This window comes from Aspergillus undulatus, assembly GCF_047715775.1.
Source record: "Aspergillus undulatus strain CBS 261.88 unplaced genomic scaffold BDV17scaffold_17, whole genome shotgun sequence".
Taxonomy (NCBI): Eukaryota; Fungi; Ascomycota; class Eurotiomycetes; order Eurotiales; family Aspergillaceae; genus Aspergillus; species Aspergillus undulatus.
This window is the reverse complement of record NW_027396621.1, coordinates 323360-348525: the sequence shown is the minus strand read 5'-3', so window position 1 is coordinate 348525 and position 25166 is coordinate 323360. Positions and strand designations below refer to the sequence as shown.

At 52.2% G+C, this 25166-nt stretch overlaps 13 protein-coding genes across 13 annotated transcripts; 7 read left to right on the top strand and 6 right to left on the bottom strand.

Moving 5' to 3' along the window:
• The first annotated feature begins 85 nt into the window (after positions 1 to 85).
• On the top strand, positions 86 to 2340 carry BDV17DRAFT_52321 (MICOS complex subunit MIC60). Its single transcript, XM_073764707.1, has 4 exons — positions 86 to 271; positions 338 to 428; positions 496 to 2105; positions 2167 to 2340. The coding sequence occupies exons 1-4, from the start codon at positions 158 to 160 to the stop codon at positions 2209 to 2211; spliced, it is 1860 nt and encodes a 619-aa protein (XP_073616798.1). The 5' UTR covers positions 86 to 157; the 3' UTR covers positions 2212 to 2340.
• A 306-nt stretch (positions 2341 to 2646) lies between these two features.
• Positions 2647 to 6328, top strand: BDV17DRAFT_52295 (uncharacterized protein). The gene has a single exon (XM_073764706.1). It carries the CDS (start codon positions 2753 to 2755, stop codon positions 6113 to 6115), a length of 3363 nt encoding a protein of 1120 aa, XP_073616797.1. The 5' UTR covers positions 2647 to 2752; the 3' UTR covers positions 6116 to 6328.
• Positions 6329 to 6409: 81 nt separating this feature from the next.
• On the bottom strand, positions 6410 to 7499 carry BDV17DRAFT_52292 (uncharacterized protein). The gene has a single exon (XM_073764705.1). It carries the CDS (start codon positions 7365 to 7367, stop codon positions 6612 to 6614), a length of 756 nt encoding a protein of 251 aa, XP_073616796.1. The 5' UTR covers positions 7368 to 7499; the 3' UTR covers positions 6410 to 6611.
• A 1125-nt stretch (positions 7500 to 8624) lies between these two features.
• Positions 8625 to 9168, top strand: BDV17DRAFT_260468 (uncharacterized protein). Its single transcript, XM_073757559.1, has 2 exons — positions 8625 to 8833; positions 9102 to 9168. The coding sequence occupies exons 1-2, from the start codon at positions 8691 to 8693 to the stop codon at positions 9148 to 9150; spliced, it is 192 nt and encodes a 63-aa protein (XP_073616795.1). The 5' UTR covers positions 8625 to 8690; the 3' UTR covers positions 9151 to 9168.
• On the top strand, positions 8838 to 11113 carry BDV17DRAFT_260467 (type III PLP-dependent enzyme). The gene is made up of 2 exons (XM_073757558.1): positions 8838 to 9879; positions 9931 to 11113. The coding sequence occupies exons 1-2, from the start codon at positions 9576 to 9578 to the stop codon at positions 10956 to 10958; spliced, it is 1332 nt and encodes a 443-aa protein (XP_073616794.1). The 5' UTR covers positions 8838 to 9575; the 3' UTR covers positions 10959 to 11113.
• A 178-nt stretch (positions 11114 to 11291) lies between these two features.
• Positions 11292 to 12870, bottom strand: BDV17DRAFT_290311 (GTP-binding protein; the record flags this gene model as incomplete). Its single annotated transcript, XM_073761874.1, has 2 exons — positions 11292 to 12595; positions 12696 to 12870. The coding sequence occupies 2 exons, from the start codon at positions 12868 to 12870 to the stop codon at positions 11292 to 11294; spliced, it is 1479 nt and encodes a 492-aa protein (XP_073616793.1).
• A 309-nt stretch (positions 12871 to 13179) lies between these two features.
• Positions 13180 to 13745, bottom strand: BDV17DRAFT_290310 (uncharacterized protein; the record flags this gene model as incomplete). The annotated part of the gene is made up of 2 exons (XM_073761873.1): positions 13180 to 13478; positions 13571 to 13745. 2 exons carry the CDS (start codon positions 13743 to 13745, stop codon positions 13180 to 13182), a joined length of 474 nt encoding a protein of 157 aa, XP_073616792.1.
• A 311-nt stretch (positions 13746 to 14056) lies between these two features.
• On the top strand, positions 14057 to 14778 carry BDV17DRAFT_52245 (uncharacterized protein). The gene is made up of 2 exons (XM_073764703.1): positions 14057 to 14424; positions 14480 to 14778. The coding sequence occupies exons 1-2, from the start codon at positions 14160 to 14162 to the stop codon at positions 14599 to 14601; spliced, it is 387 nt and encodes a 128-aa protein (XP_073616791.1). The 5' UTR covers positions 14057 to 14159; the 3' UTR covers positions 14602 to 14778.
• Positions 14618 to 15791, bottom strand: BDV17DRAFT_52259 (putative 2-hydroxychromene-2-carboxylate isomerase). Its single transcript, XM_073764704.1, has 4 exons — positions 15474 to 15791; positions 15304 to 15403; positions 14963 to 15246; positions 14618 to 14911 (listed from the first exon to the last, which is right to left on the bottom strand). Exons 1-4 carry the CDS (start codon positions 15546 to 15548, stop codon positions 14708 to 14710), a joined length of 663 nt encoding a protein of 220 aa, XP_073616790.1. The 5' UTR covers positions 15549 to 15791; the 3' UTR covers positions 14618 to 14707.
• Positions 15792 to 16275: 484 nt separating this feature from the next.
• BDV17DRAFT_290307 (uncharacterized protein) lies at positions 16276 to 17361 on the top strand (the record flags this gene model as incomplete). The annotated part of the gene is made up of 3 exons (XM_073761872.1): positions 16276 to 16596; positions 16646 to 17257; positions 17305 to 17361. The coding sequence occupies 3 exons, from the start codon at positions 16276 to 16278 to the stop codon at positions 17359 to 17361; spliced, it is 990 nt and encodes a 329-aa protein (XP_073616789.1).
• Positions 17362 to 17687: 326 nt separating this feature from the next.
• Positions 17688 to 18844, bottom strand: BDV17DRAFT_290306 (protein N-lysine methyltransferase family protein; the record flags this gene model as incomplete). The annotated part of the gene is made up of 2 exons (XM_073761871.1): positions 17688 to 18285; positions 18351 to 18844. 2 exons carry the CDS (start codon positions 18842 to 18844, stop codon positions 17688 to 17690), a joined length of 1092 nt encoding a protein of 363 aa, XP_073616788.1.
• A 157-nt stretch (positions 18845 to 19001) lies between these two features.
• Positions 19002 to 21012, top strand: BDV17DRAFT_52226 (uncharacterized protein). Its single transcript, XM_073764702.1, has 2 exons — positions 19002 to 20254; positions 20309 to 21012. The coding sequence occupies exons 1-2, from the start codon at positions 19172 to 19174 to the stop codon at positions 20606 to 20608; spliced, it is 1383 nt and encodes a 460-aa protein (XP_073616787.1). The 5' UTR covers positions 19002 to 19171; the 3' UTR covers positions 20609 to 21012.
• Positions 21013 to 21141: 129 nt separating this feature from the next.
• Positions 21142 to 24823, bottom strand: cym1 (pitrilysin family metalloprotease cym1). The gene is made up of 2 exons (XM_073764701.1): positions 24277 to 24823; positions 21142 to 24204 (listed from the first exon to the last, which is right to left on the bottom strand). Exons 1-2 carry the CDS (start codon positions 24645 to 24647, stop codon positions 21417 to 21419), a joined length of 3159 nt encoding a protein of 1052 aa, XP_073616786.1. The 5' UTR covers positions 24648 to 24823; the 3' UTR covers positions 21142 to 21416.
• Positions 24824 to 25166: the final 343 nt, after the last annotated feature.

The following is a 25166-nucleotide window of genomic DNA, read 5'->3' as shown; positions in this document are numbered from 1 at the left end:
GAGTGCTGAGCTCAGCCACAAGGTATGGCGGTGCAGGGTCGGAGCGGACCGCAAAGGTAAAGCACCGCGAGTTCAAGGTTCCGATCCGCTGTTTTCTCCCTCTCATCATCGTCCAACGACGCCTCTAGTCCCTAATACAACAGGTGTGCGGCTCATCATGCTGCGTTCTTCTGTTCTACAGAGTCGGCACATACTGTCGTCTTCGGCTCGTGCCCGGCCAGCGCCTCAATGGCTATCCAGAGCTGGAGCGAGTAGCCGGCTTGCAGGTCAGGTATGGTGACGAAAACACTCCGCTTATCTCTCGAGCTCACGATTGAACGATGCTAACGCTGTACAGAGGTTCTATGCTGACGCAAAACCTCCTACCCCTGTCACTCCTTCGTCCAACACCCCACTTCCCACAGAAACCGGCGCCGCACAGTCGTCAGGTACGCATACATCTTCCGCCACAACCCGGTGAAACAACGATTGTTCTCGGTACTAAGATGATCATAGGTCCCGATGCTTCTGCAACCCAGACCCCGGCACCGAGACCCAAGACTGGTCGCTTCCGCAGGTTCCTCACCTATCTCATCCTTACGTCCGGTCTGGCATATGGCGGGGGTGTCTTTTTGGCGTTGAAGTCCGACAACTTCCATGACTTCTTTACGGAGTATGTCCCATACGGTGAGGAGTCCGTACTCTACTTCGAGGAGCGCGATTTTTACCGTCGATTCCCCAACACGCTGAGAAACAAAAACCGTCTTCCGGCCGCACCTCGGGATGAGGGCAGTCGAGTTACTATCCCCAGCAAGAGCGGGCTCTATTCCAAGGAAGTCGAGGAGATCGGAACAGATGTATCCCAACATGGTCCTCACATGAGTGCTGTCTCCACAGGCAAGACCGAGGAGGCTACGATTAAGCCTGCTGCTGCAAAGCCTGAGGAGAAGACTGCCACGGTGAAGCAAGCTAAGAAACAAGCGCAGGAAGAGCCTGAGAAGCCCAAGCAAGAACCTAAGCAGGAGTCCAAGCAGGCTGCTTCATCCCCCATCACAACCCTCGAATTTGCCAAGGTCAGCGAAGGAGATGAGCCGATCGTTCAGGAGCTAGTGAAGACATTCAACGACATAATCACCATCATCAGTGCCGACGAGGCCTCGGCCAAGTACTCCAAGCCGGTCGCCAAGGCCAAGGATGAACTCCAGAAGATTGGTGAACAGATAATCGGAGTTCGGGATGAGGCACGCCGCACTGCCAAGGAGGAGATTGAGAAGGCTCACGCTACGTTTGATGAGTCTGCTCGTGAGCTGATTCGCCAATTCGAGGAAGTGCGCACGAACGATGCTGCTCAATACCGCGAGGAATTTGAGGCGGAGCGCGAGAAGCTTGCGCATGCTTACCAGCAGAAGATCCAGACTGAATTGCAGAGAGCTCAGGAAATTGCCGAGCAGCGTCTTCAGAATGAACTTGTGGAGCAAGCGATCGAACTTAACCGCAAGTACCTGCATGAAGTGAAGGACCTGGTTGAACGGGAACGCGAGGGTCGTCTTAGCAAGCTCTCTGAGCTCACTACTAGTGTCTCTGAACTTGAAAAGCTCACCACCGGATGGAGGGAAGTGATCGACACCAACCTCAAGACTCAACAGCTTCAGGTGGCTGTTGATGCTGTCAGGTCCGCTCTCGAGCGCTCATCGGTCCCTCGGCCTTTTGTGCGAGAGTTGGTCGCCGTTAAGGAATTGGCAGGAGACGACGCTGTCGTCGAAGCCGCTATCGCATCCATCAACCCCGCAGCTTACCAGCGCGGTATTCCTTCGACATCGCAGATCATTGAGCGCTTCCGTCGGGTCGCCGATGAGGTCCGTAAAGCGAGCTTGCTTCCCGAAGACGCTGGTATTGCGAGCCACGCAGCAAGCCTTGTTCTCAGCAAGGTGATGTTCAAGAAGGATGCATCGGCCGGAAGTGATGACGTTGAAAGCGTTCTGCTCCGAACAGAGAACCTGTTGGAAGAGGGCAATCTGGATGATGCTGCCCGTGAGATGAACTCCCTCAAGGGATGGGCCAAGATCCTGAGCAAGGACTGGCTAGCAGATGTGCGCAGAATCCTGGAGGTGAAGCAGGCTTTGGAAGTAAGTTGCTCGACTCTCACCATACGTAAGCCAGGAACAATAACTAACAATATTTGTTTAGGTGATTGAGACTGAGGCGCGCCTTCAGTGCTTAAGGGTTGAGTAGATAGATACCATCCGCTGTTTCTTCGCTTGACTGTAACTTTTACCCTGTGTCCAGGACATGTACCTCTAGTTGTTTTCTTTTAGTCTCTAGACCCAACACTAGTAGATTTCTTTTGTGCACATACTTGCCTCTGCCCATGTAACTCTTGTCACGATGCTTGTCGTAGATCAGGTTTGCTGTGTTTGCAACTCCCCTGTCACGGGCAGTGTCCGCGAGTCCAGACGGAAAGCGAGGCCCAATGGCCGGGCGATCATGCTATTCTTGCAGCCTTGCGCTTCTCCCCATAATGGGTATCTCGTCCCTCGTTTCCAAAATCTCTCTCCCTCATGCATTCGCTTCTTGATAGCTCGCCGCCCGTCTGTTGCCACGATCAGTCGAACTACCTCGGCCTTGGTGCCTGGTCGCGCAAACGCGAATGATACCGCGGTCGGCCTGTCTCCGTGATACCTTTCAAACATGCGAGGACAACAATCGAAACCACCAAAACACGGAAATAATGACTCGACTTTCGAGCAACTAATATTGAGACCAAGCACTGCAGATGAATCACGAGCCGAGAACCAGTCTATCGCTCGGGGGTAGCTCCCGTGATGAAGAGCGAGGCAGCAGAAGCCAGCGGCGAACGGCCAGCTCCAGCGGATTTCTTGTCGACTCATTCATACCACGCTCAAAGAGCCTCCGAACCAGTAGACAACAGCCTCGTCCTTCGGAAACCGACCACCGAGTGAAGCGTGGAGCCTCGGAAGCCACAGCTGCTCCCAAGAAACGATCGCGCTTCCGCTGGGCTCGCCATCGGGAATCTACAAAGGACTCGGAAGAAATCATTCAGGATGCCATAGAGGACCAAGAGGGTGCGGTCCCCCTCCGTGTGTCCGAAGATCCTACGGTTCAGGAATCGCGAGGCGGGAGTGCAGCCGACCATACAGGGAGCCGTACAGAGAACCGTGACGACCAGGCTGATGTAGGCTTGGATAAAGACTCATTGCAAATAGTCAACCTGGCGTTGAATCTGAGCGAATCGCGAAGAAGAGGGAATTCCGGTTATCCTGCCTCAAATCAAACCTCTAGCACATGGGTCCCGCCGAGCGATTGTCGTGCTTCTGCCGCAGGGAGCATCCCGAGTCACGGCTCATATCCTACCCATACCGCCGGCCAATCTCTGGGCAGTGACCGTGTGAAGCTTCCCAGGCCCCCGGTATCTTTGATATCTAGTGATGTGCTGAACTCGCTTCCAAAGTCTGCAGTGGCCGAGTCGGCGCTCCGAGACTTTTCGGGAGGGACATTGGCGCGAGCTGCTAATGCGCGGCGATACTTTGAGCTACGCCATGAATATCTCCGCCTTCTCCCATCTCTTCCACCTCTCAAGCCCCACGGTCGCGACTCTACAACCGATTCTTTGCATGACCAGGGTGAACGGTACCCACCACATCGTATTTACAACCCACTTCAGGCAATTCGCAATCGCAAAGTCAGGTATCGTGAGCGCTGCCCTATAGACCTAGAGGCAGAAGGATGGGATGATATCGAAAAGGTTCACAGCTGGGTTAATTCTATAGATGCCGGGTATAGTCGTCAGGCGCGAACTCCTCTTGAGTGCCTAAAGTTGCCGCCATTCAAGGGCAAACAAACTGACGGGCCACCGGATCAAGTTGTTGAAGATGGGGATGCTTCTGCTGTCTCTCCACCCTCCAGTTTGCGGCGCATTAGTCGTACAGGCAGCCTTAAAGCCCGCAGGCCGAGGTCTGACTGGCTCATATACCCCGACGAACTTCTTGCCGATGCGGCTTGGGTTGAAGACGCGCAGAACAAGAGCAGACTAACGGATAAGGATGGAAACATACTTTACCCAAATTCGTCCTCTTTAGTTGTGAGTGACGCTCATCAAGAGCAAGCTTCGGGTAAAACTTCCGTCAGTACTGGGCGGCCCTCATCATATGCCTCCCATTCTGATGCCCGCCAACGCATATCCTTCGACGGGAAGGAACTTGGGCGCGGAAGACAAGGGGGCAGGATCAGGACTCCTCAGCGAGAGCGAAGCAGCAGTGCCTCGGGGAAGGGAATACGTTCGAAAACGCGCAGATTCAAGATACGGTCACGGAGCTCATCAAGCTCTAGTCCTGATGAGAGACCGTACCGTGATTCATTCTTGAAAAGTGCTAAGTCTCCAGGAAGATCGGTCTCGCCTATGAGACGGAAAGGAACGCTTTGGAACGAGAAAAGGGGATCCTTGTCCTCCGTTCCAAGCGTAGATGATCGCTATGATCCTCTTTCATTGGCCAAAATGGGGGGCCACGGCCCTAGTACAGGGATGGACATCAGCTACTTCCCCAGCATCGCGTCAAACCTGTCTCCTCCATCGAGCCGCTCCTCCTCGCCTGCCAAGAGGGGCTTTCCGCGAACAGTTGGGCATCGGAGAGCTCACAGTCGAAGTAGCTTCCATCGGAAGGGCATGGATGATGATAGCTCTGTTGACTTGGAATCTGTGCGCAAAGACAGCTTGCCGCCTACGGAGCCTGCTTCTCAAATTGACATTGAACCACCATCTCTTCCCACTAAAGCTTCCACATACCATATGGACAGCCGAAGGACGAATCCTCATGAACGGAAAGACTCTGTTCCACATGAATCCAAGTTGCGCGGAATATTCAAAGGGCCTGGAAAGATTGCTGGCAAAGTCGGCAACGAGGTCTCGAAGATGGGAGACTTCATATTGAAAAAGGACAGCGCTGGACATTCGCGCCAGTCGTCTTTCGCGATGTCTGATTCTAGCGAGTCTTCTGATGAGGAATCTAAAAGCGAGAAACGGGGCATCCCTCTAGCTATATTACGCCGACTGCCTACCTTTTCCGACGACCTTGGCCGGTCGTCTCCAAGAGTTTCGGATAAGTCTCTCGCGAAGAACCATTTGCAATCACCACCAACTATTGTCGAGCCTCGGCAGCATCGTGACGACGATGAGCTTAGAACCGCTAACCTAGGCAGCTCTCAGGGCCGGCTCCTAGATCTTCAAGGTGAAGCAAGCAACTCACTAGGGCATCAAAATAAGCCCTCTGGCTCATCCAGGAGACGCAGTCCTCGGTTTTTACAATTTGGGCCAGAGATTCACACCGTGCGAGAAGAGATCAAGAAAGGTCGAATTAAGGATAATGCGGTTCCATTTAGCATAGCTCGCCCTCCCGTTACCGGCCTTGCGCAGGCTCAACCGACCCCGTCGTCGTCGCATGACTTACGTCCAAGGTTATCAGGCCAATCGAGGAGTTGGAGCATATCCGACCGTAGTGTCTCGATCTCAATTGAGTCTGGTGTTCCTGGGAAACAGGAGACTGAGCGCACTCGCGCTCTTCTTCTTTCGTCGGGAATCAAGGCCCGAGAAATTGTACGCCGGGCAGAGACTGCGCGCAATCCTCAACCCGAATTTCTTCTGCGCTCCTTCGAACCAGACGAATTCGTGCCCCCTGTGCCTCGGTTATATGAGCATCAACTAGCTAGTCGAAAGCTTCTCAAGCGCATTGAAGCGTCCCACAACTCATTTGAGAGCTCGATTGAGCGCGTACCAAAGGTTGCTTTTGCTCCCTTGAAATCACAGCTGTCCACGCTTGAGGACTTGGTCAACAAGTCGCTCAACACTCGCGTTCGTGCTGCGGCCGAGGAAGCTGAGAACCTCAGCATGCAGCTTAACACTACTAGCACGCTCGCTGTCAAACAGTTAAGTGATACACTGGATCATGGTCTCCGAAAACGGCACCGTCGGCTGCGTTGGCTGCGACGCACGGGATTTGTCATGCTCGAATGGGCTTTAATTGGGCTTCTGTGGTGGGTTTGGCTGATTGTCGTGGCCTTTAAACTCCTTCGCAAACTTCTTCACGGAATGGCTGCTGGAGTCAGGTGGATACTGTGGCTATAATCACTGCCCGGGTTCAATTATCCAAGCATATAACTTTCTCCATTCCTTTCTACCGAGTGTATTACTAACGCTGTTGTCGTTTGACATTGCTTAATTTGTATCTAGATACCACTTTTGCATATACTACTTTAATTTGACTCTTCAGATATCGCACTCTACCACTGTTGTGTCACGGTCTTTTCCTCCTCGTTCTTGTTCTCGTGTCGGCCACGCAGAGTCGAACCTGCGGGCGCGATTAGATATAGGTATGGATCATAAGTTTCGATTATTAAATTATCATACTAATACATAGTTATTCAGCAATTGGAGCAGGATAGCAACCCCGATCAGAGCCATGTAGAGCTATCACTGACACGACCGACGTCTCGATAAACAGACATCGGCGGCGACCTCGTCTCCATGACCCGCGCAATCCGCCGCGCACCTACATTCACCAAGTGCGCCTCACCAGTCTCCTCATCCGTCTCCAGGGACATCTCATCAAGTTCCTCGTCAGTCATCTCGTCCAGCAGAAACCGCACCCTTTTCCGATCAACGGGTAACCCATATTACTAGGTGCAATCAGCTCAGGTGCATCAGCGAATCCTCTCTGAATTGGTTTCCGGGGATAAGGCACGTCATATAAGTCGCCGAGTTCGACTTCCGAATGCAGCGGGTGTCCATGGTCATTCTTTAGGTCGAGGGTCCTGAATAATCGGACGGTTATCTCCCAGTACGGCTTGTTCGCCTTGACTAGCGTGTCGACGAGACCTGCAAACCTGGAGTCCTCTTCCTTGTGCAGCCATGCCACAATGTATAACCCGGTCATGTCGGAGGTGCGGCCGGCGTCGACCAGTTGTCGCAGAGCCCACGGGAGCTCTCTATCCGTGGGGCGCCAATACTGGTCTCGAACGGGATACTCGAAGCGTCTTCCAGAGTCGACACTACTTGGGGAGTATGAGTAACACGGACTTGAATAATAGGAGCTGAAGGTCCATTCCTCTGACCCCAACCACGACTCCACGATCGAATCTCGCCGGATAGACTTATGCGGGGGATTCCTACCCCTTACGGCATTCGCCGGGTCAATCTGCTTATGTCCTTTGCTTGGTCGACGGCTTGGTCTTGCGTGATGGAAAGATTGCTGAGTTTCTCGCCGAGTTGGTAGTAGTCCCTTTGAAGTTTGTTGAGGGGGCTCTCGCGTTTGAGTTCGCTTTTCTCGATCAGTGCCTTTTCGCTGCGCTTGTTGCGCAAGGAGCGGATGTATTCGCATACTGTCGTGGTGTAGGGCTAGGAGGCCTGGCGTCTGCGAGTTTCTTTCGATGGCATTTTTTTGGACTGTGGTTTCGATTAACGAAGGGGTTTTGTCCAGGAGCTTTCTGTTTGGTTTGTTGGTGAAGGTGAGTATAATATAGAGCTGTTTGTTATCTTGCTTTTGCTTTGCTGTTCATGGTTATGATTAGGGGAAGGAAGAGAGTCATCTTTTAATGGGATCCTTTCTGTCATATATACCATGAGCAGAAGGTCTTTCATACTGTTCACTTTGTTATTGCACCAAAGCGTTGGTCAACGGGTTTTGTCTGGTCTGTCAAACAGGTGTTTGTTTGGTAGCGCAACAACAGCATTGCTTTGGACGTTGCAAAGGAGGTGAAACTTGACAATCGGTATATAAACACATCATGAAAGGGGTCGCTTTGATGAGACCACCCTGACATAGAAGGCGTTGTCCTATGTCTGAGGCGTTGTTTGGAAGAAAGACATTGGGCTTTGACTGTGCCTTAGAGACAATGAGGTCTCAGATTGTTGTGGCGCGGCTTTGCCTCATGATACCCTTACAATATGCTTTTGTCAGCGATTCCTGCAAAGATAGATGATATGACTCGGAAAGTGTATTGAGTTATAAGTATAGTAGTGGCTAACTATAGAAAATCTTCAAGTGAAAGCTAGTAGGTCTAGTTAAGCTATGGATGGTAGTTAATACATCCTGAAATAGTCAAAGTACATGGTCCTTCCATCTAAACTGGAAAAACCAGATCAAGCATGAAGCCGGTGCTCAGCATTAAAAGTTAGGATTGATATCAACGACCTGTTGGTCAGATATATATATCTCGTTGACAGACCCACGGAACCACAATATGCGACAGGGTTAGCCCAGCTTCCATAAAGTGGCTGAATCCGATCACGGGTCACTACCAGCTAGTACTAGAATTATGGAAGTCTTGAAGACCCGAATACATAAGATCTGGATGATATACAAGTGGCGAGCCCTAAACGCTGTCCGAGTTGGGATAGGCTACCTCGGTGTCAGGGCTGCTATAGTTCGGCCGGCAGCTGCAGACCGCTATGAGGCAAGGCAGCAAGATCGCCTGCGCTGACTCACTGGAAGAATGACATCTTGCCTGGGCTAATGCAGGAGGGCGTCCTGACGACCCAATACCAGTTAGAATAATACTCGGACAGCTTATTTATAGGACGAATACGCCGGTTATTATTTGGCAGAGGAGCCAAGTACAAGACGGGACCGAACCTTGACATACGCGAACGTGACGTAGTTTCTGGTACCGCCCTGGTAAATACGCTAATTACGGAAGTTTTAATGTGGCAACGGGCGTACGGTACCGTCCGACGAGAACCACACGGGGGGCACACGGAACCCCAAAACTCCAGAAACCAATTATCTAGACCTTCAGCTCTGTCGCTCCTTCTTCCTTCCTCCTCTTCTTTCACATCGACAGAAAGGTACGTTTGCGTTCCCTCCACCGATCCCCGTCATATCCCTGCCCTTCCTACGCTTTGTCCCTGTTCTGGACCTTCCTACTCCGGTTTCTGCCTGGCGCCGCAAGCCCTCTGCCCTAAGTCTCGCCAGGGCCGTCGTTAAAAAATCTGCACCCACTGGCGGAGGACCTTGCTCCTTTCCCCCCCGACCTTCTCGTCTCGGGACAAATAAATCTCTCATACATCCCCTTGGGCTTGACCTTCCTGAGCTGACCGCTGGTTCTTCAATCAGATCTCGAAGAATAAATATCGCGGGAGTCCACCGATTCCCCTTTTTTTGAGCTCTTCGTCATCTACCCCTCATTGAGCACAGCCTTTGGGATTCGTCGTTCCAAAGGCTCCAGGCACCACGGCTCAAGCAGCCGGTTTCTTACTCCCTCGTCACATTGTATCCCCTCGGCGTCTTCGAGACACTCTTAACAACATCCCCCCTCCTGCTACTGCTACCACAAGTCTCTCCTCCGATCGGCGCGCCATTTTTCTTCAACTTGACGCCCACTGAGCTTATTCCCTCACCCATTGAGCTGCCGCATAGGACTTCTCTGACGGTTCTTCCTCTTCAGGAGGAAGGGTCTAGGAGGCTTGGTCCAGTCAACTACGGTTGCGAAACTTTTCGCCCTCCCTAGCACGCAGTCGCGTATAAATCTCTCAACTTTTCTACAACCTTTTTCTTGTCTTGTCATATCCCCGTGCACCGTCGCCTCGCATGGTTATGGCACCGACTGCTTGTATGCCTGCTGAAGTATGCACCACAAAACTCTTTGACAAACCGGACTTTTTTGTGAATAAAAGTCACCAACTCAGCAACTATGGAGGGGACGATCTGTCGCAATCTCGGTTGGCTGCCAAGGACCTGGTCTTGAATGTCCTCAAGAAGCGAGCAGCTGAGGTCGATACCGACCGATGCGCTCCTGGCGAAGAAGATGCCTTCTATGTGGCAGACATGGGTGAGGTCTACCGCCAGCACCTCCGCTGGAAAATGAACCTAAGCCGTGTGCGCCCTTTTTTTGGTATGTCCTATACTCCTTAGGATAACGCGAGCGATTGCTAACTAAAAATAGCGGTCAAGTGCAACCCCGATCCTGAGGTCCTCCGCCTCATGGCCCAGCTTGGAAACGGCTTCGATTGTGCTTCCAAAGCGGAGATTGACATGGCTCTTGCGACGGGAATCGACCCCAGCCGTATTATTTACGCGCAGCCATGCAAGACCAAGTCATACTTGCGCCACGCCGCCAAGGTGGGCGTGAAGCAGATGACTTTCGACAACGCCGACGAGCTGTACAAGATTAAGGCCTGCTTTCCCGAGGCCGAGCTCTACCTTCGCATCCTGACCGACGACTCGACTAGCTTGTGCCGTCTTAGTATGAAGTTCGGTGCGTCTCTGGACGTGGCCCGTCAGCTCCTCGAACTGGCCAACCAGCTCGAGATCAAGGTTGTTGGAGTCAGCTTCCACGTCGGCTCCGGCGCTGAGGATCCTAAGGCTTTCCTCAAGGCCGTCCAGGATGCGCGCCTGGTCTTTGACCAAGCCGCTGAAATCGGCCACGAGCTACACACTCTCGATGTTGGTGGTGGCTTCACCGGCGAGACCTTTGAGAAATTCGCTGGTGTTTTGAGCGATGCGCTGGAGACATACTTCCCGCCGCACATCCGCATCATCGCTGAGCCCGGCCGCTACTACGTCGGCACCGCATTCACGCTAGCGGCCAACGTCATTGCGCGCCGCGATGTGCGGGATCCCGAAGAGCCCACCAAGGATGCCTATATGATCTACCTCAACGATGGCGTGTACGGAAATTTTTCGAACATCATCTTTGACCACCAGCACCCAGAGGCTCAAATCCTCACATGCGCGTCTCAAAAATCCGACGATGTCGCATACTCCATATGGGGACCCACTTGCGACGGCATTGACGTCATCAGCCAGCGGAGCGTGCTTCCCGGTTTGTTGGACATCGGTGACTGGCTCTACTTTGAGGATATGGGTGCCTACACCAAGTGCAGCGCGACGCGCTTCAACGGATTCTCCGACAACCACGAGGTGATTTACATCTCTAGCGAAGCGGGCGCTTCTGCTCTTCTTGAATACTAGATTGTTTTTTGCCATTATCATGTTTCACGATTGACTGTGTCTACCGTGACTGTGTCTACCGAATAATATCACCTGGTGTCAAGACATTGATACCGAGAATTGGCTTTTCGTTATTAAAATTTCGTTGATGCAATAGACAGTGACGTGATTGAAATTCGTCTTCGTATATGAGTCTAAAAATCGGTCTCATCGTAAATCTTATGCTAACATGTCTATCTATAGTTCCATACCTCTCGAGGACCAAGATTTCCCCGTCTAATAATCTAGCACCCACCCATCCATGCCGAAACCAGCTCGACACGCATTCATCCCCCCCTTCGCTTTCTCTATACTCTATACAAGCCGCTCAACAACCAACTCCGCCCCAACACCTCCCTCTCCCTTACTCTCACTCTTCACCAACCCCCCACCCTCCAATTTCTTCTTCCACTTGCCACTCTCATACCGCGCAAGAATCAGCGTGATCCGCGCAATGGCCGTTGGATCCGCTGCCTCCGCAACGACAGCTGAGGGCGTGGCTGTCCAGCGCCCGAATGCCCAGTTGAGGATGTAGTATGCCACTGCCGAGTCGCTCTCACTTGATGCAGTCGGAGACGGCCGCGCATCGAGATTGTCTGAGGAGCTTGCGGGTGGAGAGGATGTTGAACAGCGTAGGACGCCCTTGATTCGGTAGACTTCTTCTTTTGGTGCGGAGGAGAGGAGGGTTTCTAGTGCGGTGATGTCGATTGTTCCCGTCTCTGATCCAGTGCCAGTCTGAGTCTGTCGGAGCGTAACCGAAAGAACCTCCACCTCAGACTGATGCCCTTTTCCATGACTGTGTTCATGCCCATTTTCATGTCCATGCCCATTCTTCCCATCCGTAAATTCATTCTCCCCCTCCCCCTTTGCAAAAAGCGCCCCATCAATCCCCAATAGCACATCCTTCTCAACCCTCCCCCTATCACTCTTAACCGTCGCGGTCTCAACCTCCAAATCCCCAACGCGATCAAGAACCTCATCGAGCCGGCGCTCCGAGACATTCTCCCATTTATTGAAAACAATGAGGTCCGTGTACTTCGCCTGGATCTTCGCCGTGTAACTCGTATCTTCGTACCCGGCCCAGTTCTCGACGTCGATTACGGATATGACGCCGTCGAGGACGTAGTCGCCTGTTCCATTCCCTGCTCCGGCCCCGGATTGTGATGCGGATGCGCTCTCGCGCGCAAGTCTGTTAACCTCCATCGCTAATGTCGCTGGAAATGCACTCCCGCTCGTCTCGATAACGATCCGATCGGGCTGGACTTCATCGCGGAGTTGTTGTAGGGCATCGCTGAGTTGGCCGACGAGGTTACAGCAGATACAGCCATTGAGGAGTTCGCGGACGCCTGAGATTGCGGAGGTCGAAGCGAGCTGGGAGTCGATTGCGAGGTCGCCGAATTCGTTTTTGAGGAGGGCGAGTTTGTAGTTCTTTGGTAGTTGCGGGAGGAGGTTCAAGAGCAGGGTTGTTTTTCCGGAACCGAGGAAGCCAGTTAGGATTGTTATTGGGATTGGTGGCATTTTCTTTTTCTGGGGGTCTTCTGGAGAGGGAAGGGAAGAGGTGTTTAAAATGATTATGAAGGTGGAGAGACAAGTAAAAGATGGAGGGGAAGAGGGGAGAACTGGATAAGATTAAGATTATGCGCGCTATTCCTGATTGGGTTGAGCCCTACACCGGTGCCACTTGTGTACTCCGGTAATCAACTACATTTTGTGACTGACTCTTATCCGCCAAACTCTCAAACTGCTCCCGACGCTTCTTTAGACTATCGTCAAAGACAGCCTGATCCGGCGCACTGCCAACGATGATCTGGCCAAGGCCTTGTTGGAGATTGTTGTACGCTTCAGTCGCGGACTGATCTAGCCGCATACCAATCCTGGCTCCCTTTTCGCCCATAGCGTGATGGCGGATCTCAGTTATAGATTACTGCAGTAGCTTGCTGTCGATTGTGCGACAGGGACGGAACACCACATACTCTGAACAGCGGAAGGTGAGATCTCGATCACCTTGAGCTACTGGCATGCTTCAGTTGTTCTCGCAGAGTGAGAACGAATACGTTCAGAGCCGCCTTACGCGGAGTAAGCTGGGACCCAAGCCACTGGGATGATAGCGAGGTTGGTCCCGGTACTATATCACGATCACAACCCAAAATCAGTGTCACTAGCCCTGGCCCATACAATGATAGTCCGAGGTAGGATAACAAACTCACAAAATAAAGCTCGCAGACTCCTTCTTAGCCTTAGCCTTAGCCTTAGCCTTCGAAAAGGGCAAAAACGCATGGACGAGTGTAACAGCACTCGTAAAGTTCAGATGGACCTCGTTGAACGTCTTCAAATCCCACCCGTCACCGTTGGCCAGATCATATGGCCGCTGGGTACCAGCGTTGTAGTAGACGCAGTCAATGTCAGGGGACTGCGTCGTAACATTCTTGACGAACTGGGGAATCTGGTCGGTCTGCGAAAGGTCAAAGACAATGGCATTAGCCTTGTCCTCGCCGTGCTTGTCTATAAAGGCAGCCAGACGGCCCATGCGTCGGCCGACGACAGTAACCTTCGCGCCGCTTTCAATAAGCGCTCGGCCATCGCAAGGCCGATACCTGAGGTTGCGCCGAGGACGAGGAAGCGCTTGTAGGGGAAGGCCATGTTGCTTGGTTGGTTCTGGAAGATCGTGTCTGTTGCTTTCACTGTTGATGGTAGTTCGCAAAATATCTTCCAGGTGACGAGCCCATTATATGCCCCATCAGTATCCGGAGATGCAGTTCCGGAAACCATTGCGTATATCGCGAAGTTCCGTGCCAAATTGGTCAGCGAGCAAAGTTCATCTCGTCTAATAGCCGAGCCGTCAGGAACAACGCAGGTAGAAAGCCGGGTGTGGAAGAAACATGGACCATAGAAGACGATATCCGGCACCATATGGATTTGCCGGAGCCCATTGTGCTAAACTCGAGGCTGCCAACATCATGGATGGATGAAGATGAAGCGGATATCCAGTCCGGAGGCCGGATGGAAGCCATCTCAAAAGGGTTTAGCATGGATGTCATATACTGCCATGCTTAAGTGTCCCACTCCCCACTCAGATCTGTGACGTCACATTGTATGTCTAGGCCCCCTGCATTTAAGGCAGAACAATTGTCAAGCACGCACTGACTTTCAGCTCTTGAGACCACTACTGACACCATTGGCAATATGTCAGAGAACCCAGCCCAGCAATTGAAAGATCAAGCCTACAATGTCGCGTCTGCTTCCGGCCAGTGGGCGCAGGAGAGCGTCGTCAATCCGGTCCATGCCTATGTGGCGGGGGAGGAGAAAGCAAGAGATCTGGCTGGGAAGCCTGCCGAGCAGGTGAGGGATACGGTTGTTACAGCTGCGTCAGCTTCGGGGGAGTGGGCGCAGCAGAATGTTGTGAAGCCGGTTCAAACATATGTTTCAGGCGACAAAAACGCGGAAGTTGGTGTGTTCTATATGTCTGCTCCGTTCTCGATGAAGTCGTTGCTAATACCCCCTAGAACAAGCTGCGAGCGAAATACCGGACGACGAGCGAGAGAAGATCGATAATATGGAGAAGGAGAAGGTTGCCCGGTTTCTCCAGGAGAGACATAAGAGCAGTGCTCCGATCAAGCACAAATAAACTGGAACTGGCTTCTGTTCAATGTATAATATGATTTCATGATTGCATATTTGATTTTGGCGATAGCTGGGACGTGGTAGAGAAAAAGATGACACCTTTTGCCCGATCATAGAACCGCTCGGAATCCGCGATCTTGTGAACTGTCCAGACCTAGAAAGTCTACCACTTGGCCTAGATGGTCAACTCCCCAGAAGCCTTCTTTTTCTCCGTTGCAGTTTGTGCATTCGAACCAAGGAAGGCCAAAGGCGCCGGAGTCAAATGCCTGCTGCGTATTCGCGCTCAAGCGCGCTTTGATCTCTGGCCCATTTGCCTGTATTTAATTAGCTTATGGCGATCTCAGGAAGATAAAGGCAATGCTAACTGCTTCGAGAACTGCTTTTGTCTTTGATGATCCCAGCACCTTCTCAAGTATTGGTACGAACACCTCAGACTGTGTTGCTTTGCCATTCCCCTTCGCCCAGAGCTCCTGCCAGATTGCCTCGGTAGCAATGGTCAACTTGTCTGGGGTCTGCTGCGAAACCGCAGTGAGGGCGCGCTGCACCGCCAGGGTCAGGTGCGGGAAACCCTCTGGTGTTTTCTCCGAGATGGGGACTGAGAAGTAACGAGCCCAGCGGAGTCGCTCCAGATTGATCCATTTGTCCTTGTCTGTAATGCGTGATTAGCTGCTATACTGGACGCGAACAGACTAGATGGCCGTTCTACTCTTGATCTTGATGGGTGGAGTATTTCCACTGGCGTTCATCAGCCCGCCGAGAAAAATGGGCACGAAGGTGACCTCGCATTTGCTGAAAGTCGCGGAATTCTATGCAGTCGTCAGCTAGTGCATTATGGCGCAATGCTATGCTTGAAGCATATAGTTGGAAGGAACTCACCTGCAGGATCTTAAACGCAATGTATGCGAACGGACTAACGATGTCATAGTATAGCGTGATCTTTGGCGAAGCCATTTTCCATACAAATTTTGCTAAATCTTTTCGTCGAAACTGAAGCAGAGATATAGAACAATGTAATAATTCGTTTGGCGAGATTATGGTCTGAATAAAGGAATTGTTTGGAGCTGGTGGTCGTGGTTGGCTCGGTCCTCCCCCATCGGATAGCCGAGGTTATTTTCTGATTATTCTATCATCACATTCCGTTGAACGCAACAAAACGCCCTGTACCTCAACGTCTGTCAATCGAAGAGGAGAAGCTTAGCAGCGATGCGCCTCGCTATTCCACCAGTGCTCTGATCCTGTGTAGGTCGGGGCCTCAACTGGACCGTCAGCTGAACTCAATGGTCCATCTTTTGACTCATGGGATTGTCCATATGGTCCATCAAGGAAGTATACAGTAGGTCTTGCTAGGAACCTTGGAAGCAGCGGTGGAGTCCGAATGTGCTGAGTTCAGCGTTGTTACCTAGTACTAGACGAGGAAGGAACGACCGGTGGCGGGGTCTATCCTGCGCTCCTGCCGATATTGAATAGTGTAAACGGTGAAAATGCAAGAAGGCACGATGGAGCGCAATATCCGCATCCAGATCCAGCTCGATGAGCTCGCGACCGGGGCCAATTTGCCAATGCATCTTTCATCTTCAGTGCTAGATCCATCGAAAGCTCTGCAGATTTAGCATACAGCTTACCGTCTCCCCATATCGAACATTTGCGCTTCATTAGCTTATTGTGCATCCTCTACAACATGCGTACCCTTTCCGGCAGCGGTATCACCTGCAGTTCGCTTGACGAGTCCCTGGCATCCGACGCGCAAATGCCCCAAGACTCAGTGAGCAAGAGGCGCCGACACGCGATGTACTTCCACCGGCCGCCTGTTTGGCGCTATAGCTCATTCCAGGATGAGAGCTCGTCACCCGAGATGTCCGAGGACTTGAATGGTAGTGATAGAGTGCCAGAGGAAGACCTTTGGATCGGCGCCCTGAAAATGGCCAATCAAGATGAATTCGGTGCCGCTCCATATGTGGCTCTCAATGATTCTGATTCGGACCATGAGACTCCTCTTCTGGTAAGTCTTTGTCTGGTGCGGGGTAGATTCTAAACCTGACGCAAATAAGGAGGACTGGGCTTCTGACCGCGACATGCCTCCTCTCGACTGTCGACCCTCCTTCACCGAGACAATACCGGACCCCTTCTGTCAAAGCAAGCCGGTGTTCTGCACGCGTCTGCATTCATACAGAGACATTCGCCTGGGGCTGGGAGAACAATGGGCTGTCCAGGAAGGGTCGTTGGTTATCGGCATCGGTCCGGAATATACTTTACTTGACAGCCATGAGAGAGATATGGACGAGTTCGAGGTTTCCAGCGGTGATGTCTTCGTTGTGTGTTCCTTGTATGCGGACCTGTGGGCGCTCTGCGCGAAAGTTTCATTCAATGCTTCGCTCGACGGCGACGATGCTCTGCGAATTGCTTTCCTTCCCCTATGCTCGGTAACGCTGTTGCCGAATTACAGCGCGTTTGTACAGCGGAGTGCCACATGTGCCGAGTACTACGGCTCACACGAGGATAGATATCCCGGAAACGGCCTGCCTGTCATGCCCCCGCGACGCTCGCATAGCCTGACTGCCAGCAAGCAGGCATTTCAAGGACTTGACAACCCAATTCCGTTACCGTTGGCTGCTCAAGAGGCTTTCCGAAGTCTTGCGCTGAGATATATAGATGACGATTTTGTACCGCTCGACTCTACATTGAAGCCTATTTTCTCGCCTCTGACTAGGCGCCGACATTTGCTGCGCAGGATAGGATCAGGAATGTCACTGTCGAAATCTCGTGACGGTGACCGACCGCGGACGAGGCGAAAAAACAATTTCAGCTCGAATCCATCATTGGCATCGATTTGCAGGAAAGTTGTATCAAAGCCTGATGGATGGCGACGGCTGCGCCGATGGCAAAGTTCTTCTTCATCGGGAAGCCAAAAGCTCAAATGGCTGTCGACGAAGGCATGACATGCCCATATAGTGAGTATTGCGTCTTTGACGGTATCGTTCGCCTTCGTATAGCAAACGCATCGCTAGTAGGCGCATGTACATATGTTGTATGACAAAAATATGCTAGACTGGAGAAAATCATCGCAGTGCCTGTGTGAACAGTGCAATGCATTCATTGACGGGCACGCTTGCCATAACAGTGAAGCTCTATTTCATCCCGCTGTTCGTGCTGAGACGGAAGCTCTATGTTGTGTAAGTGTAGATCGTGTAGCCCAGCGGACTCCATCAAATCAAAGAAAATGTTCTCGCTTTCGTGCCGCCGTTTCAGAGCCACAAGGATGAGAGCGCCCGGGGATAGTTGGACGAGGCGACCTAACACCGAGACGAGAGCTGGCAGACTGTCTGCATTGTAAGTACAGTCTGAGACGAGGATAAGGTCAATATTTGGCGTGTCGAAAAGGTTATCAGGGAGCTCCTCCTCCCATTCCAGCGGCCTATACCGGATTTCCGAAGCATGCGCTGGCCGCGCAACAGCAACGTTCTTCGTGATAATCTCCTCCACTTCCGGTAGGTCTGTGAGTAGGACGGAGCAGTTCGATAGAAGCATTGCTAAAGCGATACCGACAATACCACACCCCGACCCTAGCTCAATTACATGGAGAGAACTACCGCGTTCAGCCTGCAATAATTTCTGCAGAGCCGGACTGGGAGATCCCTGATTTGCAGCAATTACCTGCTGCAAGTACATAGCCGAAGCAAGTGCTGCATCCCTGGAGGCACAGCGGCAGATAACTTAGAAAGACAGAACTAGATACTAGATTGAATGCAGTCTCACCAGATATGCCGTGCAATGCTATTCCCGGTTTCCTCCCATATGCCCAGTTCCACAGACTCGTTCACGCGGAAACGCCTCTCGACTAGCTTGTCAGCGGCCAGCATTTGCGGCCCACCAAATGGCGCACTCCAGCACGATATGACCAGGGGGATGCTATGCTGATCTAGCAACGGGTCTGAGCTGGTTGAGTTGGAATTGGAGTTCGAGTTCCGCGCGGCCACTTCCATGAGCAGCGGTACTTGAGTGAACGTGACAGGCAGCGGACCCAGTGAGACGGGAATCTCGCGCTTCCCTCCGTGCCATTGCAGCAGTTCCTGGCAGAGAATATTCTGATCATGCGCGGCAGGACGGAGTGTCACCATTAAATCCACGTCTTGTGCAAGGAATGCATCACCTAGATCTGTCGTGATGCAGATCAGTGCAGAGGCGGAGACCGAGCTGGGTTTCTGCTTCTGCAGCCTGGGGGTTTTCAGGAAACGGATGTAGTAGACCATCTTCCACACTTTCTAGTACTTAGAATTGAATGCAGTGGGAAAAAACAGCCATGGTCCTGTCTGGTTGGCAATGATGGCAGTGAGGGAGCTGACTAAGGCGGATGACATCGCTGCCTCAACGACTCCATCAATCCTCAGGCTACCCTTTTGTTGTCTCCAGACTTCCCATCGCGACATTCGATTCACTGTCGGTCCATTTACTAAGTCTGACACTTTCGTCCTGACTCAATCGGTGTCTCGGTAAATGTCCATGGGGCCCCCTAGATGAGGGAACAAACATTCCATTTTCCGACGCCTGGAGATTAGGTCTTCTATCAGTGAACCACCATGATGCGACCGAGAGACCCCCGGGTCCGGCAAACAATCAACCAAATCTCGCATAACCTCGAATCCGCCAACGAAACAGCCCAAGAAGGGATCTACACATTTTCGCACAATTATATCCTCCCCTGTTTCTCAGCGGTCGGCAACTGCGTCTCCTCGTGTACTGCGCCCTGCTTCCCAACCCGAGAAGACCACCTCCGCCGTCGCCGACGGCGCTACGCAGACTTCGACTTCTACGACGACTGGGATAATGAAGAGATTGACGATACTATTCTCGGATGGGGTACCGATGAGCTAGACCGACTGCTGGCGGGGAGCGGATTGGCGCGGGGGAGCTCCGAGCAGCCTCGCAGGCCGCGGAAGATGAGCTATGGCACTCGACGGGCGAGTAGAAGGAAGAGTGGGCTTTTGATACCCGATGATCGCGATGACCCGACTGTTATTCCCAGCTCGTCGTTCTTGGGGTTCCTCGAGCGGTTCCCCTGGAGGTTTGGCGCGCGGGGACTGAAGTATAGACCCTCTGCTGCAGACCTTCAAGAACATCCGACGGGCCTGCGACATGTGCATGAGGAGAGTCCTCTTATTGAAGAGGCGGATGAAGGGGGGACGGAGGCGGGCAACAGTGGGAATGCGAGGTACCGAAGTTCAACGCAGTCATCGCGCGAAACGTCCAACTCGCTTAGCTCGAGGGGTGATCTCATTATGAGTGATGAGGAGGAAGATGCGGTACCGTTAGACGACGAATTTGCTATGGCTTTGACACGCAGAGGGACTGGGTTGGAGTCGGATGATCCCGAGGGAGATAAGCCTGAGAGTATGAGATCCGCTTCTGGCACGTTCAGTATAGCGCCCACTACCTCGTCGAAGAGCTCGAAGAGGAAGCAAAAGAAGAAGCGGGGCAGCCGATTGCGGTCACCTCCGAGTTCCTATGCGAATGGCTCACATGACATGGCCTCGATCTCGATAGAGGATCTGAAAAGGGAGGACGCGGAGGCTGCGCGGGAGGAAGAGATGGAAATCGTACGGAAGCGGCTCGCTGCACGGCAATTGGCTTTGAGTCGGGGTATCAGTGTAGAGGACGTCAAGGTATGTTCATCAACTGACGAGGATTTTTAGGTATTTAAGCTAATATGTTCACAGACCGCTTCCCTACCTCCATCTGCAACTGTGTCTTCGGATGTCGTTCAAGGCGCATCCGCCAAAACCATCTCAGTACTCGCCGCCCATAATAATCCCTCTATACAGCCAGCCAACTCTCACCCTCCATTATCAGAATCCGACCCACGAACTGAACCATTCCCACCTTTACCCGATACACCTATCGCCCCCGAATCGGCTGATCACATCTCTTCCTTCACAATCGACTCATCAGAAGTACCTATGCGACCCGTCCAGCCAGCGCCTGAACCCGAGGACGACACCCCGCTCAACAGGTCTTGAAGATCGAACAGGCAAAAACCCTTCCATTCAAGAGCGCTGGTTTGCAGGTCATGCCAGAATTACACACTATTTTTCGCTTCTCATGATACCACCTCTTTACCTACCTTACCTACCCACCTACTTGAGCTTGTATAGTACGACCTCGGCTATCGCCATGGCTATGGCTATGACTTATGATGGGATAATTCTATGTCCATTCCATTACCTTAGTGCACGAGGCATCCATCCATTTGTCATTTTTCCACTGCTTACATTATAGTGGCATCGAATAATAATAGAGCCCTACCTACATCTAGATAGCTTTAACATGTCCTCACGTTCTTAGTCCGCCCTGCGTAGGCTGGAAGATCAAAGCGGGTCTGAAAAACGGAGGAGGGAAGTGTACCGCTCTACCCGACCGCTAAGGTAGACTAGGGTAGGTATGGGTTCACATTCCGCTTTGATATTGCGCTTGTCCTGGGGACGGACGATTGGCCCATCGTTCGATCATTGAGGCTGGGATTGAAGATGAGGCCGGTTGTTCTTTGTTGAGCGCGTGGTAGGGGTATAACCATCATGGTTGGCTGCTTGGTTTGGACATTTGGGAACAGAGAAAAGAAAACAAATGATGAATGTGGTATATAGGTGAGATGCAGATGAGGTGGGATATTGTACATGCATCTAGACGTAGATGTAGATGTCTATTTTACAGGCTTCTCGTCAGAACATTAGTAGAAGTACATGGCGATATATAGCAGGGTATAAGACCGACGGTCTGGTTGGGGAGGTTGAGGCATGGTGGGGAGAAGGATGGCTGTTTGTTTGATGCTTACGCCGAGGCGGCAGCATCGCCCTCGGGAATATCGGAAGCGCCAACAGGGTTCATAGAGAGCTTGCGAACATCCCAACCATCGGATTCAGCCCAGTCCTTCCTCTCACCCAAGAGACAGACGGAGCGCCGGGCGCCTTCGACCAGGAAGGACTGCGCAGCCTCGTTGACGTCCTTTGCGGTGACGTCCAGGACCTGCTCTCGCCAGCGCTGATCCATCTCATGGGTGATACCACTCATGAAGTACCTGGTTCCTTCTTCATCGACGCTAACCGGGGCATCAAGGCCTTGGAAAATGCCCAGTTTAGCCTCGTTGATTTCACGGTCTGACCAGGCACGGTCTCTGGCGAAGATACCGCTGTTCTGGAAGACCTTGAGAGTGTTGGCGGGGTTCGGGTCGCGGTAGCTGGTGAAAGCGAAGAATCCCTTGACTGGACCGTTGCTTGCTCCGGCACCGTAGGCTCCTCCCTTTTCTCTGATCTCGGGGTGGAGGTAGTTGTGGGTGAGCAGTTGAGAGAGGACGCTCAGGGTTGCGCTTGAAGAGTTTGTGAATGGTACAGTAGGTAGAGCCAGACCAGAATAGTAAACCTTGTAAGGCAGATCATAGAACGCCTTAGTTAGCGCAGAGTCGAATCCCAGACCCAGGGGCTGAGCTACTGGGGACTGGCTGTTGGGAAGTCCACCAATCCACTTTTGCAGAACAGACTCATTTTGGCTGGAACTGCTCGGTTCGCAGACGAGACGAACGCGAAGCCCGGATGTCTTGGAAATTGCGAATGATTGGATGAGGCGAAGTTTCTCAATCAGCTGCGCGAGACGTTCGGGAGAAGACTCAGCATCGCGCAGAAGATTCGCCGTAGCTTGCAGCTGTGCCAGACCCGACGTCTGTTCTTGTGCCCAGAAACTACGAGACAGGCCAGCGGCAGCAGCATTCAGCGCATATCGGTGACCCGTTCCTGCAACAGCATCCAACGCGCCATTAGTGGTCAGCCGCAGAAGCTCTTGGATCATGGCCGGCGCGTAAGGGCTCGTGAAGTCGGTCTCGGTAATAAGAGCTGTGAGAATTTCAAACATTTCCGGAACATTCTTGTCTATCGCGAAACCGGAGAATTGGAGACCCTCGTTGAATCTGCCGAGCTCGGTGGGCGATGATGTGTGGAAGGTTGAGGTCGAGACTCCACCCGTCTTGAGCTTGATCAAGTCCTCCCACTGCTCCATGGTCCTGGTGGGAGTTCCAAGACGCATAATGCAGTCGTTGAAGAGTGGCAGGAGCAGGCGAAGGTCGTCAGGGAGATCGGTGAAAGCATTAACAGCCTGGAAGTAGGTCAAGCCGTTGGTAGGGGCTTCGCGCCAGACAACGTCGGTGCCTTCAACTTTAGATTCGCGCACAGGTTTATACTCCTTGTGGCGGGAGATATCTTCGACGCGCAGGGATGGTAAACAGCTGAGGTCAGAATGCTGGGCTTGTTCCTGAACTTCGAGCAGTTGTAGTTCGGCCTTGCCAAGCTCATTTACTGCCTTCTCAAGGGAGCCGTATTGTTGAATGAATTGTTCAAGCTTCTTTCCTCTCCGTACCGCTTCCTTTTCGTCCAACTCCTTGTTGAAGGAAGGCGTGCCGACCATCGTGAAGGTCAGGCAATTGTCATTAAGAAGGTACTTTTCCAACAGCGACTCGAGATAGCCTCCCTGCGCGTACCGAGACTTGAAGCCATCGATGACCTCATTCCAAGCGAGCTCCTTCATGGGATCTGAGCCATTGAACCAAGAACCAAGAGTTTTCTGGATGACCCCGAGGCCAAAGTTGGCCGTTTTATGGCGGAGAGCAAGCTCCAGCTGATGAAGGAATCCTTGAACCTTCTCGTCGTTGAAGCCCTTAGAAAGAGATTCCTGGAAGACTCGCTGGATTTCCTCTTTCACTCTGGGGGCTTGATGCTCGCTGACACCAGTAACACCAATCGAGAAAATAGGACGTCTAACTGACGTATCGAGTCCAGTGTTGGGGGTGAACGAGGAGCCCAAGCCGCTTTCGATCAAAGCCTTGTACATGGGAGATCCGTAACCGTCCAAGAGCAAAGACGAAAGGATACCGGCGGAGAAGGTTTCCACGATATCTATGGTATCACCCATGTACCACGAAGTGGAGGTCTTGTATTGCTTGTCTTCACTGGCAAAAGTGTCAATTGGCCCGGGAACGGTCACGTCCTGGGGTCCATTAAGATCAATGGGCATCTTGACCGTCGTATCCACATTTCCTTTCGCGAATCCATCCAGGACGTCACCGACCTGCTTCAGATGGTCGCCTAGAGGCATGTCACCGTAGGTCATGATCTTCGCATTACTGGGGTTGTAGTTCTGCTTTGAGAAATCCACCAGCTGCTTGTGCGTCAGATCCGTGATGTATTCAGGATCTCCTCCAGAGTTGTTGATAGCCGGGAAAATGCTTTCTTGGAACTTGATCCAGTAAAGATATTGCGCGTCCGACATCTGGCCTTTCATTTCGTTGTATACAACACCTTTGAACAAGATGTCTTCCGGCTTCAAGCCGCCCTCCTGATTTTGGATTGCGCGAGGGTCTTCTGGTCCTAGACGCCATCCTTCTTGTCTGAAGTCTTCTTCTTTGAGCAGAGGGTGCATTGTGGCATCCAGATAGACTCCAAGGAGGTTCTGGAAATCTTGCTGGTTGGTCGTGGCAAAAGGGTACATGGTATGATCGGAGGAAGTGAAGGCGTTCATGAAGTTAGAGAGGGAGCGCGGTAGCATCTTGAAGAAAGGGTCGCGAATGGGGTACCTAGAGACATGTTCAAGTCAGTAACCGATCGCGACAGCGAGAGCAGAGCCATTCACGACGAGGAGGACCTACTTCTCACTGCCGCACAGGGTGGTATGCTCCAGGATATGCGGCACACCTGTGGCATCTGGAGGGTTCGTCTTGAACCCGATACCGAAAACATTGTTCTTGTCTTCCCTTGCGATGTGAAGGTAGTCGGCGTGTGTCTTGTCATGCTTTAATCGGATAGCCGTAAGGTGTAGCTCTGGAACATGTTTCTTTTCCTCGACGGTAAATCCATGAAGCCGGTCTCCGACGTCTGGCAAGCTCCCCGAGCTAGCTACCGAAGCGAGTGTTCGTGTCTGAGACCACCGGGGTAATGAAGTGGCTGATTTTAACAACCGTCCAGATTGGCGCACGGCCGGAGTTTGGTGCCTGCTTAGTTGCAGGTATGAACGGAGCATTGTGGAGAGTGACTCTGTTGACCGAAGAGCATGCGAGCTATCCTAAAAAGTCGTTCGTTGTATGCCGCGAGCGGAATGGCACCGGTCCAGCCGGGACCTGGCAATCGATCTCAGAGGCAAGGCACGGCAAGCTGTGCAGAGGCTAAGCGATCAATAGTGCGTCGATAGTCGCCGTCTTATTTGGAAGTGAGAGAAGAAAGAATGGAAGAATGAGTCGGGGCTTGGTTGTCGACAGGATGAAGCGATGACAAACAGCGGTGCCAAGACAATTCCAAAAGCGTGTTAGTGCCAGTCAAGTCATCCCCTCTTGCGAATTGGATTCGATCCTCTCCAACAAGTTCTCGACCGACTGTCTTTTGCCCCGTATAGACTCGCCCGTCGGTTTCTGTTCCGCCGAACTTGCACGACTTACTGCTGTCGGCTTTGGGGCTTTTGTCGGCTGTGCAGAACTTGGTTGCTATAGGATCTGGAGTCTCGGTTGCTCCGAGTTCTGCGAGCCTAGCAAGTCCCTCAAGGTTC